The 15,595-nt window shown below is 40.5% G+C and overlaps 1 protein-coding gene across 2 annotated transcripts in view; it reads right to left on the bottom strand.

The window, feature by feature from the left end:
- Positions 1–15,595, bottom strand: part of cdh4 (cadherin 4, type 1, R-cadherin (retinal)) — a 234,093-nt gene that overhangs the window by 59,863 nt on the left and 158,635 nt on the right. For both annotated transcript variants that reach the window (XM_085455938.1, XM_085455939.1), the window contains exon 5: positions 14,627–14,809. In XM_085455938.1, the coding sequence (XP_085312064.1) occupies positions 14,627–14,809 (183 nt within the window). The remainder of the gene's footprint in view (positions 1–14,626; positions 14,810–15,595) is intronic.

Here is a 15,595-nt window from a genome sequence, read left to right as displayed (position 1 = left end):
CCACCGTCGCACACAGTTATCCCTTATACTCATAAAGAACAGCACAAAGGCAGGGTAGTCCATTATGGATCGGAAACTGAATACAAAATGAACTGAGCTCCTACAGCTTTGGAATCTGGTCTCTTTTTTGCCTTACACATCCTTCCTTTCGTTTGATGTGCAGTCTGTATTTGTGCTGCGTATTAGTTTGTCTGTCTCTCAGCCCCATGTGCCCCATTCTCCCATTGCTCCCAGTGGAAAGGAAGCAGTGAGAGTCCCATCAATACAAACGAGCCGGGTTGCCATCTGAGAAAGGTTCGTCTGCTCCGGTACTAGCACTGGTCTTTTTTCACTTTCTAATACAGTCAATTGAATTGAGTCCTTTGAATTCTTAAGGTTTCCTGAGGTAACACTTCTGTGAGCGAGATTTGGATTTAAAGATAATAGAGTCAGGTTTTTTTTCCCTTTCTTGACAATTTAAGAAAACAAGGCTAAAGCCTTTCGGGGGTGATGTTTTTTCCCTCCAGAGGAACTTTTTCTTTAATGTGATATATAAGAGGAAAAGACAATCCAGTTAGAGGTGAGTGTGATAAGAGCGGGGGAAAGCTTAGGAGAAAATCTCTGAGAAGGCAGAGGCATCGTCAAGGAACATGTCTTTTAATGAAAAGCAGAAAGCATTCAGAATGCCAGCAGCATATCCAATAAACAACCTTCAAACAGTGTTTTTTTTTTTTCTTTTCCTTAAGATGGGAAGTCTTTGGAAGACAGATATTTCTCATCCTTAGTATACTTGGATCATGAATCTGGGGGTGGTTCCACAAATTTGGAGTGTGAACTTTTCTGACATCTTCCTCTTAAACTCCAATATCCTCCATAACCATCCTGCATGCCATTCATCATTAACCAGTGAAGAGAAAGAAGTCCCACAGCTTTAACATCATGTACCTGCTCAAAAATAGATTAGATGTTCTGTCAAGCGCACACACTCGCACGCACATCACTGCCTCCACCTCAGACCATTAGCCAGACCGAGGAATGAAATGTAGGATAGGAAAAAGGGGCAATTAGAGGGAGAACAAATATTAATGGAAGTTAAGAAGTGACTCACAAACCCAATAACAGCATTAGCCAGGCAATTTAGATGAGCTCTGCAAGAGGCGAGAATCCTGCTGAAATGTACCAGTGGTCTCTCTGCATTAACAATGGCATTAATTCCCTGATTCGCAGCGTGGGAGAAGAACAGAGCAAATACAACTATTCTGTCTCCCTTAGAAAGACATTCTGCAATAGGAATGAAACAGGCGGAGAGGTTGACGTACTTGTCCTACCCCACCCCAAGCAGACCGCAGACCCCCAGAGAGATTTAACTCGTTAAAAAGTAATAGTCTCCTACACTACGCTAGGCTTTTCAAAATAAGGATGATAGGTAAAGCGTATTATAGGTCTTCCAAGCAAAGAGAAATTTGCCACAAAGATAATTATAAGTGAAGACATGACTGGCTGCTGGAAGGCTGACTAAAGGGAAGGAGCAGAACAAACAGCAAAGAGATGTACTTCAGCAGACAGAGCTACAGATGGAGGGAGGGAGGAGCAGGGAGCTTTTTGCTGCTCTTGCACTTTTCCCCTCCATCTACCTCCTCTGTCAAATTGCATCCCATAAACCCAAGCTGCTGCCACATGCTCCCACAGGAGACCTGCGTCCGTGACAGCCTAGCCAATCAGCAGCACCCTGAGGCCAGTTGAAAGCCGTTCTGGCACGCCTAAGGCTAGCAGCGTCCAACCAATCAGTTAGAGGCCTGCCTTGAAAGGAGGGCCACGCTTGGCTCAGGGAGCTGCCAAGGCTGCCAATGAGCGCCCAGAGGGGAGTTCAAGTGGCTCAGAGGGAGGCTGCCAGAGGGGTCAGAGTGGACGAGGGCAGACTGACAGTTATTTAGTGAGAGGCTGAGCTCTGTGTCACTCACAACAGCACTCAGCCTTTGTACTAGCGGGCCAGCTCTAATGGGACTGTCACCTTCTAATTGTCCGACTGGGGATGCTGAGAATGACAGACACATACTTTCACTCAAACGCACGGACAATGCAGAGGGACAGACACGCATCTTCAGACACAGAGCGACAAAGAAAAGCCCCCTGTGCACAATTTTCCTTTGTACACAAATTCTCTGCACTTATCATGTCGGAGATTGCGTTTCCTGAATCTCACAAAGGCAGACTGAACTGTCCTCGCACCAAAAATCTACGGCTATTTCAAATACTATTCAGTGGTGATAGTGTGCACCCAAAGAAAAAAGAATGAAGCTGTGATGTTTCCTCTCATCTGCCTCTTTAGCGGGCAAATCTAGCCAGCAGGTAATGCTGACTGCCTGGTGTTCTGGTGTCTGGTTCTAGCTTGAAACAAGGTTTATGAGACTGGTGAGAGAAAATGTAAACATTAAAGATGCAGGCTATAAAACAGGATGCTAAAATGCTCTGCAGAGCTGAGTGGAACTGAGGCTTTGGGTGGTAATTCTCAGTGGGTTAACCCAATTACAGAAGCAATGTATTCCACTGCCCGTATAAATATTGATTAAATAAGCATTACAGTTTCTTTTATGGGATATTTATCTATTTATATGTGGCCACTTCTAAATCACAGACAATGATTTTCCATGAGAAAGTACCGAGAAGAAAGCAAAGCTGCAACATTCTTCCGTAGCATGCATCATTTCATGACAAAGATTTCTAGTCCTAAACTTTTAAAAGTTACATTATGAGCTGAACACTCATGAAAGAGTTGTTCCAAGAGCAGAAAGCAGTAATGAGGCCAAGAAGGAACAGGATCAAATGGCGCAAACAGTCTAAGGCGTCTAAAATTTAATCATCTGCCAGAGCTGAAAAGTGCATCATACTTTCAGGACAGCTCCAAAGGGAGGACCTGTACTCTAAGAAGATGGAAACAAGCGAGCTGTTTTGGCAGATCTTTTGGAGAAGCTGGGTTAGACAGCACTTCCCCATTAGGAAAAAGGTAAAGTATGCAGAACTACATTTAAGGGAACTTTATTTCTGGAAACTGCGTGTTATCATTATGGATGAAACTCTGGGATTCTGGGACGCAATCTGAGGAATTGTGTCAGGGGAAAAGCGAGTGAGCGATGTCCTGATTTAAACCAAAGAGACATGTCAACAAACTCTGCCCCTTGAAGCTAAAAACTGAAGCGAGTTTTTATCACCAATAGACAGGCTCGAGAAAACAATAGTGGAGACATTTCAAATCTTTGACCTCACCTTTACACTTACAGGATAATGCGTGATGTTTGTTGTTCCATTCAATTCTAATTACATTATATAAAAATGTTACACAGCCGACTGCGGTGGGGTAATAATTTGGACAGATAATGTGATGACTGGGACTCAGGAAGCACTCTGTAGGAAACTGCAAAATCGAACCACTGCAGCACTTAAAGAGCTTAATCCAATTAGGCTCTACATTTATGCAATCTCAGAGTAAAACTCAAAAATGCTCCATGTCTGAGACGAGTAGAAATCTCTCCGGATATTAATTTCTTTTTACCTCATTAGTGTAACCTGGAGTCAGCTGACAACTCTTGTTAGCACTGTCCTCATAAGAGGCGCTAACAGTGTAAATAAAGACATAGATATAAATTACAGCCATAGTGTATTCAAGAACTGAAGTTCATATGAGATGTGACTTCTCGCCAATCAGCCGAAACCAGCTGATTTTATGTACAGTCACCAGAACGTCTGATTCTTGAAAACTGAGTCGAAAACACCTCAGATGAAAAACAACACTTCGTGTTTTTGAACAAAATGAAGACAAAATGCAGATGTGAAGTAAGAAAAACGTAAGTACCCCGTTACCACTTCCTGAGGACTTAATAGGGAAACAGCTGCCAAACCAATGCACTTTATTATTTGGCTCATTAACTGTGACCGACTCTATAAAAGCAGATGTTTTCTCAGTTTGCTGGTCTGAAGTGTTCATGTGTATGTTAACACAATGCCAAGGAGGTAAGACTTTAGCAGTGATCTTGAGAGACAATTGCTGCTGCTCATCAATCTGGGGAGGCTTATAGGGCCATTTCCAAGTCCATCATTCCACACTGAGAAAGATTATTCACAAATGGAAAACGTTCAAAACAGCTGCCAATCTTCCCAGGAGTGGATGTCCCAGCAAATTTACTCCAAGGTTAGACTGTACAATGATCAGAAAAACTGTAAAAATAACCACAGCATCTCAGCATATCATACCAGGTGGAGGGGTGATGATTTGAGTCCACCAAGAACTCCTCTGTATACCAAACTACTCTAGAATCAAATGCAAGATCATCTGTACAACAGCTAAAGCTGTGGTTATGCAACAGGAAAGTGATCCCAAGCACACCAGCACATTTGCAGTAAATGCAGAAGAGAATCAAGGTGTTGCAACAGCCCACTGAAAAATCTCGACCTCAGCTTGATGCTGCGATCAGGATCACGAGAGAGCTCTGAATAAACAAATTCCTGCAAACTCAAAGCACAGAAGCACCAATGTGAGACTGATATGTCATTTTTCATATTTTAGGGTTTTGCTACTTAAAGTGGCTCTACAAGCTACACGGTGTAAACTTTAAAACCGGATGAGAATCAGATCATTATTATTATTTTTGTCATTATACACAAAACCTTAAAATTAAAAGAGGGTGCACTTTTTTTCACCATGGCTGTTGTTGAATATACAATACTTTTGTAAATCCTGATGTGTTTGAAGTAGGGCTGCTCAATTAATCGAATTTTAATCACGATTACGATCTGGGCTTTCAACGATCATTAAAAATGACTGAGCCGATTATTAGCCCCTCCCTCATTTATCCGCGACACCTTAAAGGCCTGTCCGTGAAAATATTGTCGGGCATAAACCGTCCCTGGCGCAAAAAAGGTTGGAGACCGCTGATTAAGAGGACCCGAGGGAAGCTCGGAAAGCTAAGCAGAAGTTATTTGGAGAGGAGAGTGACTGCCGTTGGTTGAAAAGAGAGGTAAAAAAAACTTCAGTGGTGTTGCACACTATTTTATATTATTTTTTTAAAGTCATTGTTAACCCTTTAAATCCGGTCAGAGCAGCACGCTCCGTTTTGCATAACTATTTTTAAATCCCTGTAGAACCTGGACCTTGTAAGCTAGCGCAATAATTTGTTTTGCATATGAAACCGGAGGAGTTGTACTTACATCTTATGCCATCAGCTTGTCCTCGGTCACGGTTTCCTTCCACATAAAGCTTTGCAAAAACTGCATAAAAAGCCTTGCAGGAACAAAAACATAATATTCCAGAAACACGCTTTGCCGATCCGATCAGCTGTTCGTAACACTTCCCACAGTTAAACAGACGTCAGCGCGAACTGTCACATATCCGCCATTTCCTGCCCGAAACCGGAAGTGACGTCATTTTCGCGGAAATTGTAGTTTTTTTTACTTGTAGGCCTTAAAAGCCTATACTGGTCATGTTTGACTTTTCTGAATAGTTTCTGGGATGCTTAGAACTCGAATTGCACTGCTGGAAATAGTTTATTTTGATGCTGTTTTCTTTGCAAATTTGCATCATAGGATTGTTTTTTCGTTTTTCCTGCAGTATATAAAAATTGATGTATCTCCAAAATAAAACTATGAAGACACTCAAAATAAATTTCCTGTTGTAAACTATTTTTTGCAACTTTTTTGTATTTAAAGTTTTGAAGGATAAGCCTCTTAAATTTCTCCAAGTAGAAATATATGCAAAAAAAACAAAAATGATTTTCAATTTTTTTTTGTAGTTTATTGCACTTTTTTGCAATTAATGTAGTTACTATGGACTTAATGCATACATATTATTAAAATATGGGCTATAATAGTTGTATAGCAACTTGAAATGCTCCCACAAATGGCACTACAACATGTAAAAATATAATATAAGCTCTGGCGGACTTGGTTCTATGGTAGGTCTTAAAGGGTTAAATAAATATCGTCAAATAATCGAGATCTCAATTTCAGTGAAAATAATCGTGATTATCATTTTTGCCATAATCGAGCAGCCCTAGTTTGAAGTGCTAAAGTAGGTAATTTGAAAAGTTTGCCTTAAAGTTGGTTTCCTACAGTATCCTTGAAAGCTCCCACCATCAGCACCGGCAGCAGCAGAAGTGAATGGATGTAAGTACAAGTGATTTCCATCTAGAAAGTGGGCTGCAGGGAATAAGTAATCAGTGTGCAAACTTTTTGGGGAGGTGAGGATTTCTGCCAAGTGTTAAATTTAGATAAACCAGCTTTTGAATAATTTAATATACAGAGGTGCCTTTTGTCCCGCTAACGCAAACAGCCAAAAGCTGGATACAGGGATACTGACACACAGAATGGTGAATACACAAGGTGTGTAGACACACAAAGTAGACACAATGTATTTCAATGCACAAGAGATGCAATAAAACTGCAGACAACACAAGCGCATCCAAAAATCATATTACAAACTCATTATGAGCTGTAATGAAATACACTGAGCAATGCGAGGTTGTAAATACACCACCGTGTTTTCATTTTGGGTACTGAGCAAACAACTGTACAGACATTACAGTGTCATTACAAATGAGCTAACTCTCTCCCCTGCACATAAAATATAAACACATAAACACACGCAGATTTTAGTTACAAAAATACCATTAAAAAGCAGACATTCCTTTGGTTTTAAAAGTAAAGGTCACTCGGATGTTGAAGTGGTTGGCACACATAACATTTGTTTACTTCCTACTGCAGTTATTCAGTCTGTGACACTTATGATACTATGGTATATTACAATATATATTATATTAGAATATATGAGTGAGTTATTAAAAAACATACTAAATCTTACTGAGAAGCTGGTTTAGACAAGATCTTAATTTTACTTTCAAATGTTGCCGTACGATAAGAAGATGTAATAAACGCATCATTGCAGTGAAATTTAGTGCAATAATAAATGGTATAGAATAATGCGCCATAACAGAAACAGCAAATACAGACATTTTTCTGTCATGTTTTCTCTTGGCTTGTGCAATCACATTTAAAAATAACTGTCCACACTCGGCCCAATTATTTCCAACTCATTGTCCTAACCGTGGGTCAGGGAAGAAGCCAATATTTGCAGCCTGGTTAAATGAAAAGGGGGATTTTTTCTCTCCTATATTCAGACTGCTTTCCATCAGTTTTGCCTCATTGGCCCCAGTGTAGGTGCTGCAGGAGACGGTTGAGATGAGAATGCCACAAATGGCCTGAAACTAATGTTGGCCTCTCTCACCCCGCAGATTTACAGCACTCTCGAAAGACTTTCCATTTTTTTCTTTTCTTCTTTTTTGTTTCAATCTCAGCTTGTCCCCCATTCTCCCTTTTCCATCTACCGTCCTCCCCGCTATTCAGTTCCTCCAAAAAAAAGGGAGTAATTCTTGCTATCTACCTTGGTATCCATTTAACTCAAGCTGTTTTTCAACCTCTTCATTTCCACTGCACTTACATCTGTCATGTCAAATAATTTGACAGCGAAAGCTTTGAAGCATATTCCATTTGAACACAATGGTAAATCAATGCCATCAAAGCTGCACCACTTGAAGTTCTTCATGACTGAAACGCACACGTCAAGGTAAATATGGCCTGCAGTAGAACGGAGCTCCTCTACGCCACTGGTGTCTGCGAGCGAGCGAGGGAGACAGAGAAACAGAGAGAGCCATTTCCATTTGTTTCAATGAAGAAAAATTGGCTCTGAGCAACTGAACCAGGATATTGCAATCAAACCTTTAACAGTGTGATGGTGTTGGCAATGAGAGAATGATATGAAACACAACATGAATAACTAATGAGTGTATGTATGAATGATTAACGAAGTAAGACTAAATCCATTCATCCATCCATCCATGCTCTTCCATTTATCCTTATCAGGGTCGTGGGGGGGGGGGCTGGAGCCTGCCCCAGCTACCATAGGGCGAGAGGCGGGGTACACTGGACAGATCGCCAGTGTGTCGCAGGGCTAACACACAGAGACAGACCACCAGCAGGAGTTTCCATTGTCAAATTTTTAGCAAGCACCTGCATGGTGTGGTTTACAGTAGCATGGACACCCGAAAAACAATGCTGCTCAGCACTTACAGAAGGAACTGCGGATTTATGTAAATTTATTTTGATGATTTTGAAGAATAAATTTCTGTTTAGCTTGGACGTAAATGTAGCACGTCCCAGCATGATGTACGTCTGCTATGAGGAATTCTTTCTAAATATTTATTAAGATTTAAACTAGCAGGGACTGGATCTAAAGCCGTCTAAGGCAGCATTTATGATCCTGCAGAGGTAGCACGTTCACTGTCCGCTCCAGTCCGAGGACTGCCCGCCTGCCTGCAGAAAGCTTTGTTGCCAGATCAAGGCAGTATAAAAAGTATGTGGCACAAGTAAGACTGGTCTGTTGGCCTTTCTTGCTTGTGCTGTTGTTGGTCTGTCAGCAAGTCGCAGAGAAGAGTAAAGTTATGCAGTGACATAAAAACTGCTGAAGAGAAACAGAGTAGCAAACACAATGAAACGTGTCCACTGTAGCCACTGTCTGTGCTTTTCATGCTGTATATTTTATTTTTGAAGTTTTTGATTGCGATTCCTGGTGAACTCCAATGTTGCTCCCTGCTCTATTCCGGCCCAATTGTCAACCAATTAACATTCAGCAGACTGCATTTCGTTGCCCTGTACCTGTGCATGTGCAATGACAATAAAGTTGAATTCTATTCTATTCTATTCTATTCTTACATCATCTGCGTTCAACTACAGAGCAGTCAGGGTCTTGGAGGGCCGCGTAAACGTGCATCTAGTTGGTAAATAGCCCCCTCCTCCCTCTGTCAGAACAGAAACGTGTATACAGATGGACTATAAATTATGATTAACTGGCACAAACCACATATCCTAGTGCAGAGGTGTCAAAGATAAGGCCTGGGGCCCAAAATCGGCCCAGCAAAGACTCCAATCTGGCCTGCTGGACTAATGGCATAACTTTTGACTGTATTTTGAAGCTTTTTCTAATGATTAAGGCCTCCCTGTGGCCATTTGCATGTATATTAAACCAGTGTAACTGATAGCTAAATACACAGTTAACAAATGTATATTTTACAGTTAAATCTAAGCTGTCATGCTGACAGATTGCTTTCGTTTACTACAGAATAATTACTTTATCATGTACAAAATCTGAGACAGTCTGCTGAAATCGCACTTCTTTTAGTTACATTAATTTCTTTACACTGACCGAAAGGGGAGTTTAACTGGGCCGGCCCACTTAAGATCAAAGTGGGTTGTATGTGACCCACAATGTAAAATTAACCAATGGTTAATTGGTCTTTCCAAGCTCGATGAAGCTTTACGTGAGAGCTTGAGTGTAGAAACGCGAGAGGACAAAGCTCAAAGAGAGCGAGTGTATCCTGAAATCAAGTGTGAGAGCTTTAAAGGTTGTTCTTGGCTACTTCTGAGACCAGTGAGATAAAGCACGGAATCCCCCCCTGCTCCTTTCCTCGGCAGCCTGTCAGAATGAAGAAATATGTTGCAGAGAGAGCCGGGGACAGACAAGCGCACAGACCAAGAGAGTCGCATCCCTTATGGTGCACTGCTTTCCGCTCCGGCCAAGGGATAAGGCACATCTATACTGTGGTGCAATGTATGTAAGAGCATGATCAACCTCAGCACTGACGCGGTCACAAGTATGCAGAAAAGCCTTAATCCAACAAGGAAAGGGGATAAAAGAGGGTCCATTTCTCCAGCAGGGCAGCACAATTTGGGCCCTCCTGTGACACTTCACGGCCCTGTTTTGTGTGTTTGTGTGTGAGGCTGAGGGCTTCCATGCTAGCTGACACGCCTGTGAAAGGCGATTTCCGTAATCCTGAAGTGTAAGCCTAACTGTACAAATGGGCGTAAGGGACTTTGTGTGTGTTAGTGTGTGTCTGTGTGTGTCAGAAATGGTAGTAAAAGCTGCATCTCTGTGTTGGTGACTGATAAGAGGCAGTGAGTGAGGAGAGATTAGACAACCAGCACTCAGCCACAAGAGTGTGACACCCCCACGAGAGTCTTGCTTTAGATTTTCCTTATTTGTTTTGCACTGGTCGTATTAGGGACTGGTTACATACCAGTATAGTCAAATTCTCTCCTTTTGATTTTGAGAATTGTGACATTTTACTCAGAGAATGACAGAGTGGTAGATGGGCTGCAGAGTAAAATTGAATTCTTTCAAGTCCCGGGGCTCTAACAGCAAATGTGCTCTGAAAAAAATGCTTACAATTCAAACTAAAACTGGTATTATTGAAAGAGAAATGTGTGACTGGAATCATTACTTTAGACCGGCGATACATGCCTTATTTTTCTAAAATGTGCTCAGAGTGAGAGAAGTAAAAATTTAGTTTTGAATTTTAAAATCAATTACTTTTTCATTTCATTTTTCATTTCCATGCATTTCCCTGTTTCCTTTTCATGTTCGACTTCATAACAAATTCAGCAGCAAAGGTCTGTTTGGAGGGTTAAAAATCAATTTGACAGCCAACATGTGATTATGTAGTCTAGGGTAGTGGTGGAAAAACCTCGGCAATCCTATTTGGTTAAACTGCGCTTTGTTTTTGTCATTGTTTGCACAGACAGAGGTATCTGTAGTGTACGTATGACAGAATTCAGCACTGGAATAAAGTACTTCAGCACACAAGCTAACATTCAACCAGAATGGCCTGAAGCGACCTCAAAGTTTTAACAGTAAAAGTGACAAACTGGTAAAAGTCTTCACAGAGCTCCAGTTTGAATCACAGAATAGACATTGGACAGATATGCAAGAGCTGATACTTCACGATCATAAACGTACTTCCTCGTGTTGTTATTGTTTGCTCCCTCCTCTCTGTTCACAACTCACACTGATCAAAGTCTGTAATAACCTTAAATAACCTGAATTACTGTGAAGCAGCATTACTCATGCCTTCCACAAGTGTATTCACAGCCCGCTTGTTTGTCGATGGCCTGATAATCAAAACCCACATCTTCCTTTTCATTATTATCAAAACATTCCATGTGACAATTAAATTTATTTGTGTATTCTGGCTCTGATAACACTTTTATTACAGCTGCCAAGGAGGTTATGGTTTCGGTTATGTTTTTGGTAGCATTTGTCATTCTGTCTTTAACCCTTTAAGACCTACCATAGAACCAAGTCCGCCAGAGCTGATATTATATTTTTACATGCTGTAGTGCCATTTTTGGGAGCATTTCAAGTTGTTATACATCAATACAACTGTTAATGCCCAAATTTTAATAATATGTATGCATTAAGTGCATAGTAATTACATAAATTGCAAAACAGTGCAATAAACTACAAAAAAATTGAAAATCGTTTTTGTTTTTTTAACATATATTTCTAGTTAGAGAAATTTAAGAGGCTTATCCCTCAAAACTGTAAATACAAAAAAGTTGCACAAAATAGTTTCCCACCACAGGAAATTTATTTTGAGTGTCTTCATAGTTTTATTTTTGAAATATACCAATTTTTATATACTGCAGGAAAAACAAAAATAAATATTAAGATAAGATAAGATAAGATAGAACTTTATTAATCCCTCGGGTGTGTTCCTCTGGGAAATTCGATAGTATCGATATTATAGTGCAAATTTGCAAAAAAGCAGCATATGAATCAAAATAAACTATTTCCAGCAGTGCAATATGAGTCCTAAGCGTCCCAGAAATGACACAGAAAGTCATAAAGTCAAAGATAACTTTTAAAAACACCAGTATAGGCTCATGAGGCCCTGATGGTAAAAAACTACATTTCCGCGAAAATGACGTCACTTCCGGTTTCGGGCAGGTAATGGCGGACATGCAAAAGTTCGCGCTGACGTCTATTCCAACGTAGGAAGTGTTATGAACAGCTGATCGGATCGGCAAAGCGTGTTTCTGGAATATTATGTTTTTGTTGCTGCAAGTGCTTTTTATGCAGTTTTTGCAAAGCTTTATGTGGAAGGAAACTGTGACCGAGGACAAGCTGATGGCATAAGATGTAAGTACAACTCCTCCGGTTTCATATGCAAAAAAAATTATTGCGCTAGCTTACGTGGTTGCAGTTCTACCGGTATTTAAAAGTAGTTGCGCAAAATGGAGCGTGCCCGCTCTGACCGGCTTTAAAGGGTTAAGCTTGGCAACTTGAAAAGTTTTGACGGGAAAAAACTTTGTAAGGCTGCAGATTGGGGTCGTGTTAACAATCCATTATAATTTGGCTTACATCCACCAGGGGCTTCAAGGTCAACTCAGTGATTTATTGGTCAAAATTTGACAGAAAGCCTTAAAACTCAGAAGCTATGATTCTTACAAATGTGGTGTGTATGCTTAGCAAATAGAAAGTACAGTACGAAGATTTAAAATATCATGTCACATTTGACCTCTGACCTCTCCTTCAAGAGAGAAAGATCAAAGTGATAATAATGCCATATGAATCTTTTTAAATCGTAGGTTTTTAGACTGACAAGAACATGTTGGCACTGGATACTTTTTGAGTACACGATGTACATGTACCCCGTTCCTGAATACGTATAATTTCTTGTTGTTTTCTTGGAAAACAAAATAAACTTGTGATCAAAACTTTTTTCTCTTGTTATTTATAACTAAACATTTAAACACATTTTACTAAACAAATGAAATGAATGCTAAGCCACATAGTAATATTAAACAAAATAGTTCCTCAAGCCCTTATAATTATGTTTAAAACAGGTTTAAACAGGGCAAATAACAGCAGCTTGTACTTTGCATTTGGTTTTACTGCACACTAACTTCTCAAAGTGCACTTAAAAAGAACAAAGAAAACAAAATCAATATATAAAAGAATACTGTTCCCTTAAAAGTAAATACTGCCTGGAGTGTGAGCTGCCTTGGTGGATATTTGCTCTCTGGGTGCTGTATATAAACCCTTAATAAATCCAGATGTCCGTGTATGTAAAAGAGTGGGGATCAGTGCAGCAGCCAAAAACCCCGAAACTGGTTTACAAAAACTTGTCAGTTCTGCTACATATTCAAATAAGGCTTTATTAGCACAAATTTCACAAAGTCTAATTTATAGAGACCTGAGCTCACGCACAGACAAAAACGGGCTGGAGGCTGAATTGATAAAAACACTGTTAAAGCTCACAGCATCATAAAAGGTAAAAATGTCTTAAAAATGAAATTGTTTAAATATGGACACTTGGCTTTCTTGAGACACTTGGCTTTACTGTTTGCATTCTCAGTGTTTTATCCGCAGCTTTTTACATGCAAAATTTTGCATGTTTTGTATCTATCCCCATGTCACAGCTAAAGAACTGAAATGTGCACAACACCGTCCCAATAACAAAACAAAACTGACTGCATCTTCGTCCACAATCCATCCTTAAAAAAAGTGTTTGGGCTCCTTGTACACTAGATAACAACATGAATCTATAACCCACAAAGAGATGCACTGTGATGTGAAAAAGTAGTGGAAAAGCTACATCAGAAGATGTAGAAATCTCACTGAGAGAAAATAAGTATTCTGTAGCTCTGCTCTTCTGAAACCAAGCAAGAAAGTTATATTTTTGCTCATTTCAAAAAGAGCTCGACCAAAATATTTTGCAATTTAATGTTTCTTTCATTGGGTAGATACTGGGTTGAGTCACCTTCTGTTACAAGGTTGTTCACAAGTTATTTAGCACAAGGTTCTTCACAAACGTGAGTGTGATATTGAAGAGGGGACATTATCATTTGGCCGTCCCAGTCATGAACGGCTCCACAGCGCTGTGGATATCACTGCATCTAGGCAGGATTCTGACTTAGAGGCTTTCGGTCACAATCCTGCAGGTGGTAGCTTCGCACCATTGGCTCCTCAGCCAAACACATACATCAAATGTTTAAACTTGCAATTCCTGTCGTACTGAACAGGACTGCTATAGCAACAACACATCTTCAGCAGGGTAAAACTAACCTGTCTCACGACAGCCTAACCCCAGCTCACGTTCCATTTAATGCCGCTCGTCTTAGTCTTCACACAAGTCAACAAAAAGCCAGATCAGCACTGTTTTCAGTTTTATTCCACTCTGACCTCGAGGCAGAGGTCTTGCTCTCCTCCCTTGACTTTTTCTTCTGTTACCTCTCTGACCTCCCTATGCCTCCTGCCCCATGTGAGAAAAACATACCACTTCTAACTTTCTCCCAGAGTGATCACTTTAGATGTAAGCATATTTGACTTACAATAGCCCTAAAAACTTACTCCTTTAAACAACCCTATTTCCAAAGAAGGTATTTTTCCCCCTTTTTAAAAAAAAAAATTGATTTTTTTGTGGTCCCCAGAAGCACAGCAGACAAATCACCTGGCATCATAACTTAAATCAGAGACAAGAGCTGTGCTTTTTTACCCACTGGGTGTGCTTGATAGAAAATCTCAAAATGTAGAATCTCTCAGCCTCGTGGTGATTGTAAGAGATACTACAGAATAATCCCCAGTCTTCTCTCTTTCTTTGCTTCGGTAAGTACTTTGAAAGAAAACATGGCTTCTACCTGGTTCTTCTTTCAATCTTAGCTTTTCGCTGCAAAGATAACTATACAAAAGTTTGTGGTGCATCAAACATATTTCACATCAGGAGAAGACACATTGTTTGCTGAAGTTACTCAGACTGTCACTTACTCTGACAAGCATATGAGGGAAAGGTCCTCTGGAGTTTTCAGGCACATTAATAGGCGGGATGACCCAGTCTCGCTTCTGTCGCCTCAGCCCGTTGGCAGAGGAGCCTCTCTGATGTTTTCGAAGGAACTTGATAACCCTGGGTGGTGAGTCCCAGACTCTTGACAGCATTTCCTCAATGCCAATCTGAAAAGAAAATGCCACACATATCATAATATATCATGCCATTCTATGTCCTGCACTGAATAATTTTGCGTAATCTTTCATTTGATATTATTTTTGCCATGCCGGGCTTGAAGGTGATTTTACAAAGTGCTGTGAAATGAAAAGTTTTCTCTGCTAAAAGTAAAATACCTGGTGTCAGTGTAACAACAGGTTTTAGGAGAGTGATGGAGGCAGGCACTGGGAAATATAAATAAACATCCCTATGAATGCGGCTGCATCACAATTCCTGCCTTTGGCATGACACCTGAGCCTGCCCAAGTCCTCAGCTTCTGCCTCAGAAAGTGAGATTTTCCCCCAGGCTGCATAGCTGGGTTTTGTCCATAGAGCTGCTGTGCTTTGTCTGCATCCCAGCACAGATTTTTGCAGACAGACATGCTTTCCTCCCATCCCTGTCCTCCCATGCAACACTTTGCCCAGACACAACTCTGTCATCAAATCAAATAGTAAAGCACCCTTTTGTCTTTGTTTTTTTTTTAATCATTATTTTCGTGTTGTTGAGAACAGTCGCTAGCGACTAAATCATGTCTATGCTCTGGACTAGTATTCTGTTTCTCAGAGAGTGTGTGTTCTCTTATTTTTGATGCACTTTCAAACATCATACAGACCACAGTGGTGGGGACAAGTTGTACATTGCAGTGCATGGGCGAAGACACCCCACCACACTGCACTGACCTCCCCCAGCTATGGCTGCAGAGAGAAGATTGTGTTCCTACTCATCTTGCCTGGTGAAATAAGGGTTAGAAGGGT

This window comes from Copadichromis virginalis, linkage group LG5 (assembly GCF_057382275.1).
Source record: "Copadichromis virginalis isolate Kocher_CV1m ecotype Utaka linkage group LG5, C_Virginalis_male_GT1.1, whole genome shotgun sequence".
Lineage (NCBI taxonomy): Eukaryota > Metazoa > Chordata > Actinopteri > Cichliformes > Cichlidae > Copadichromis > Copadichromis virginalis.
This window is presented reverse-complemented; position numbering and strand designations above follow the sequence as displayed.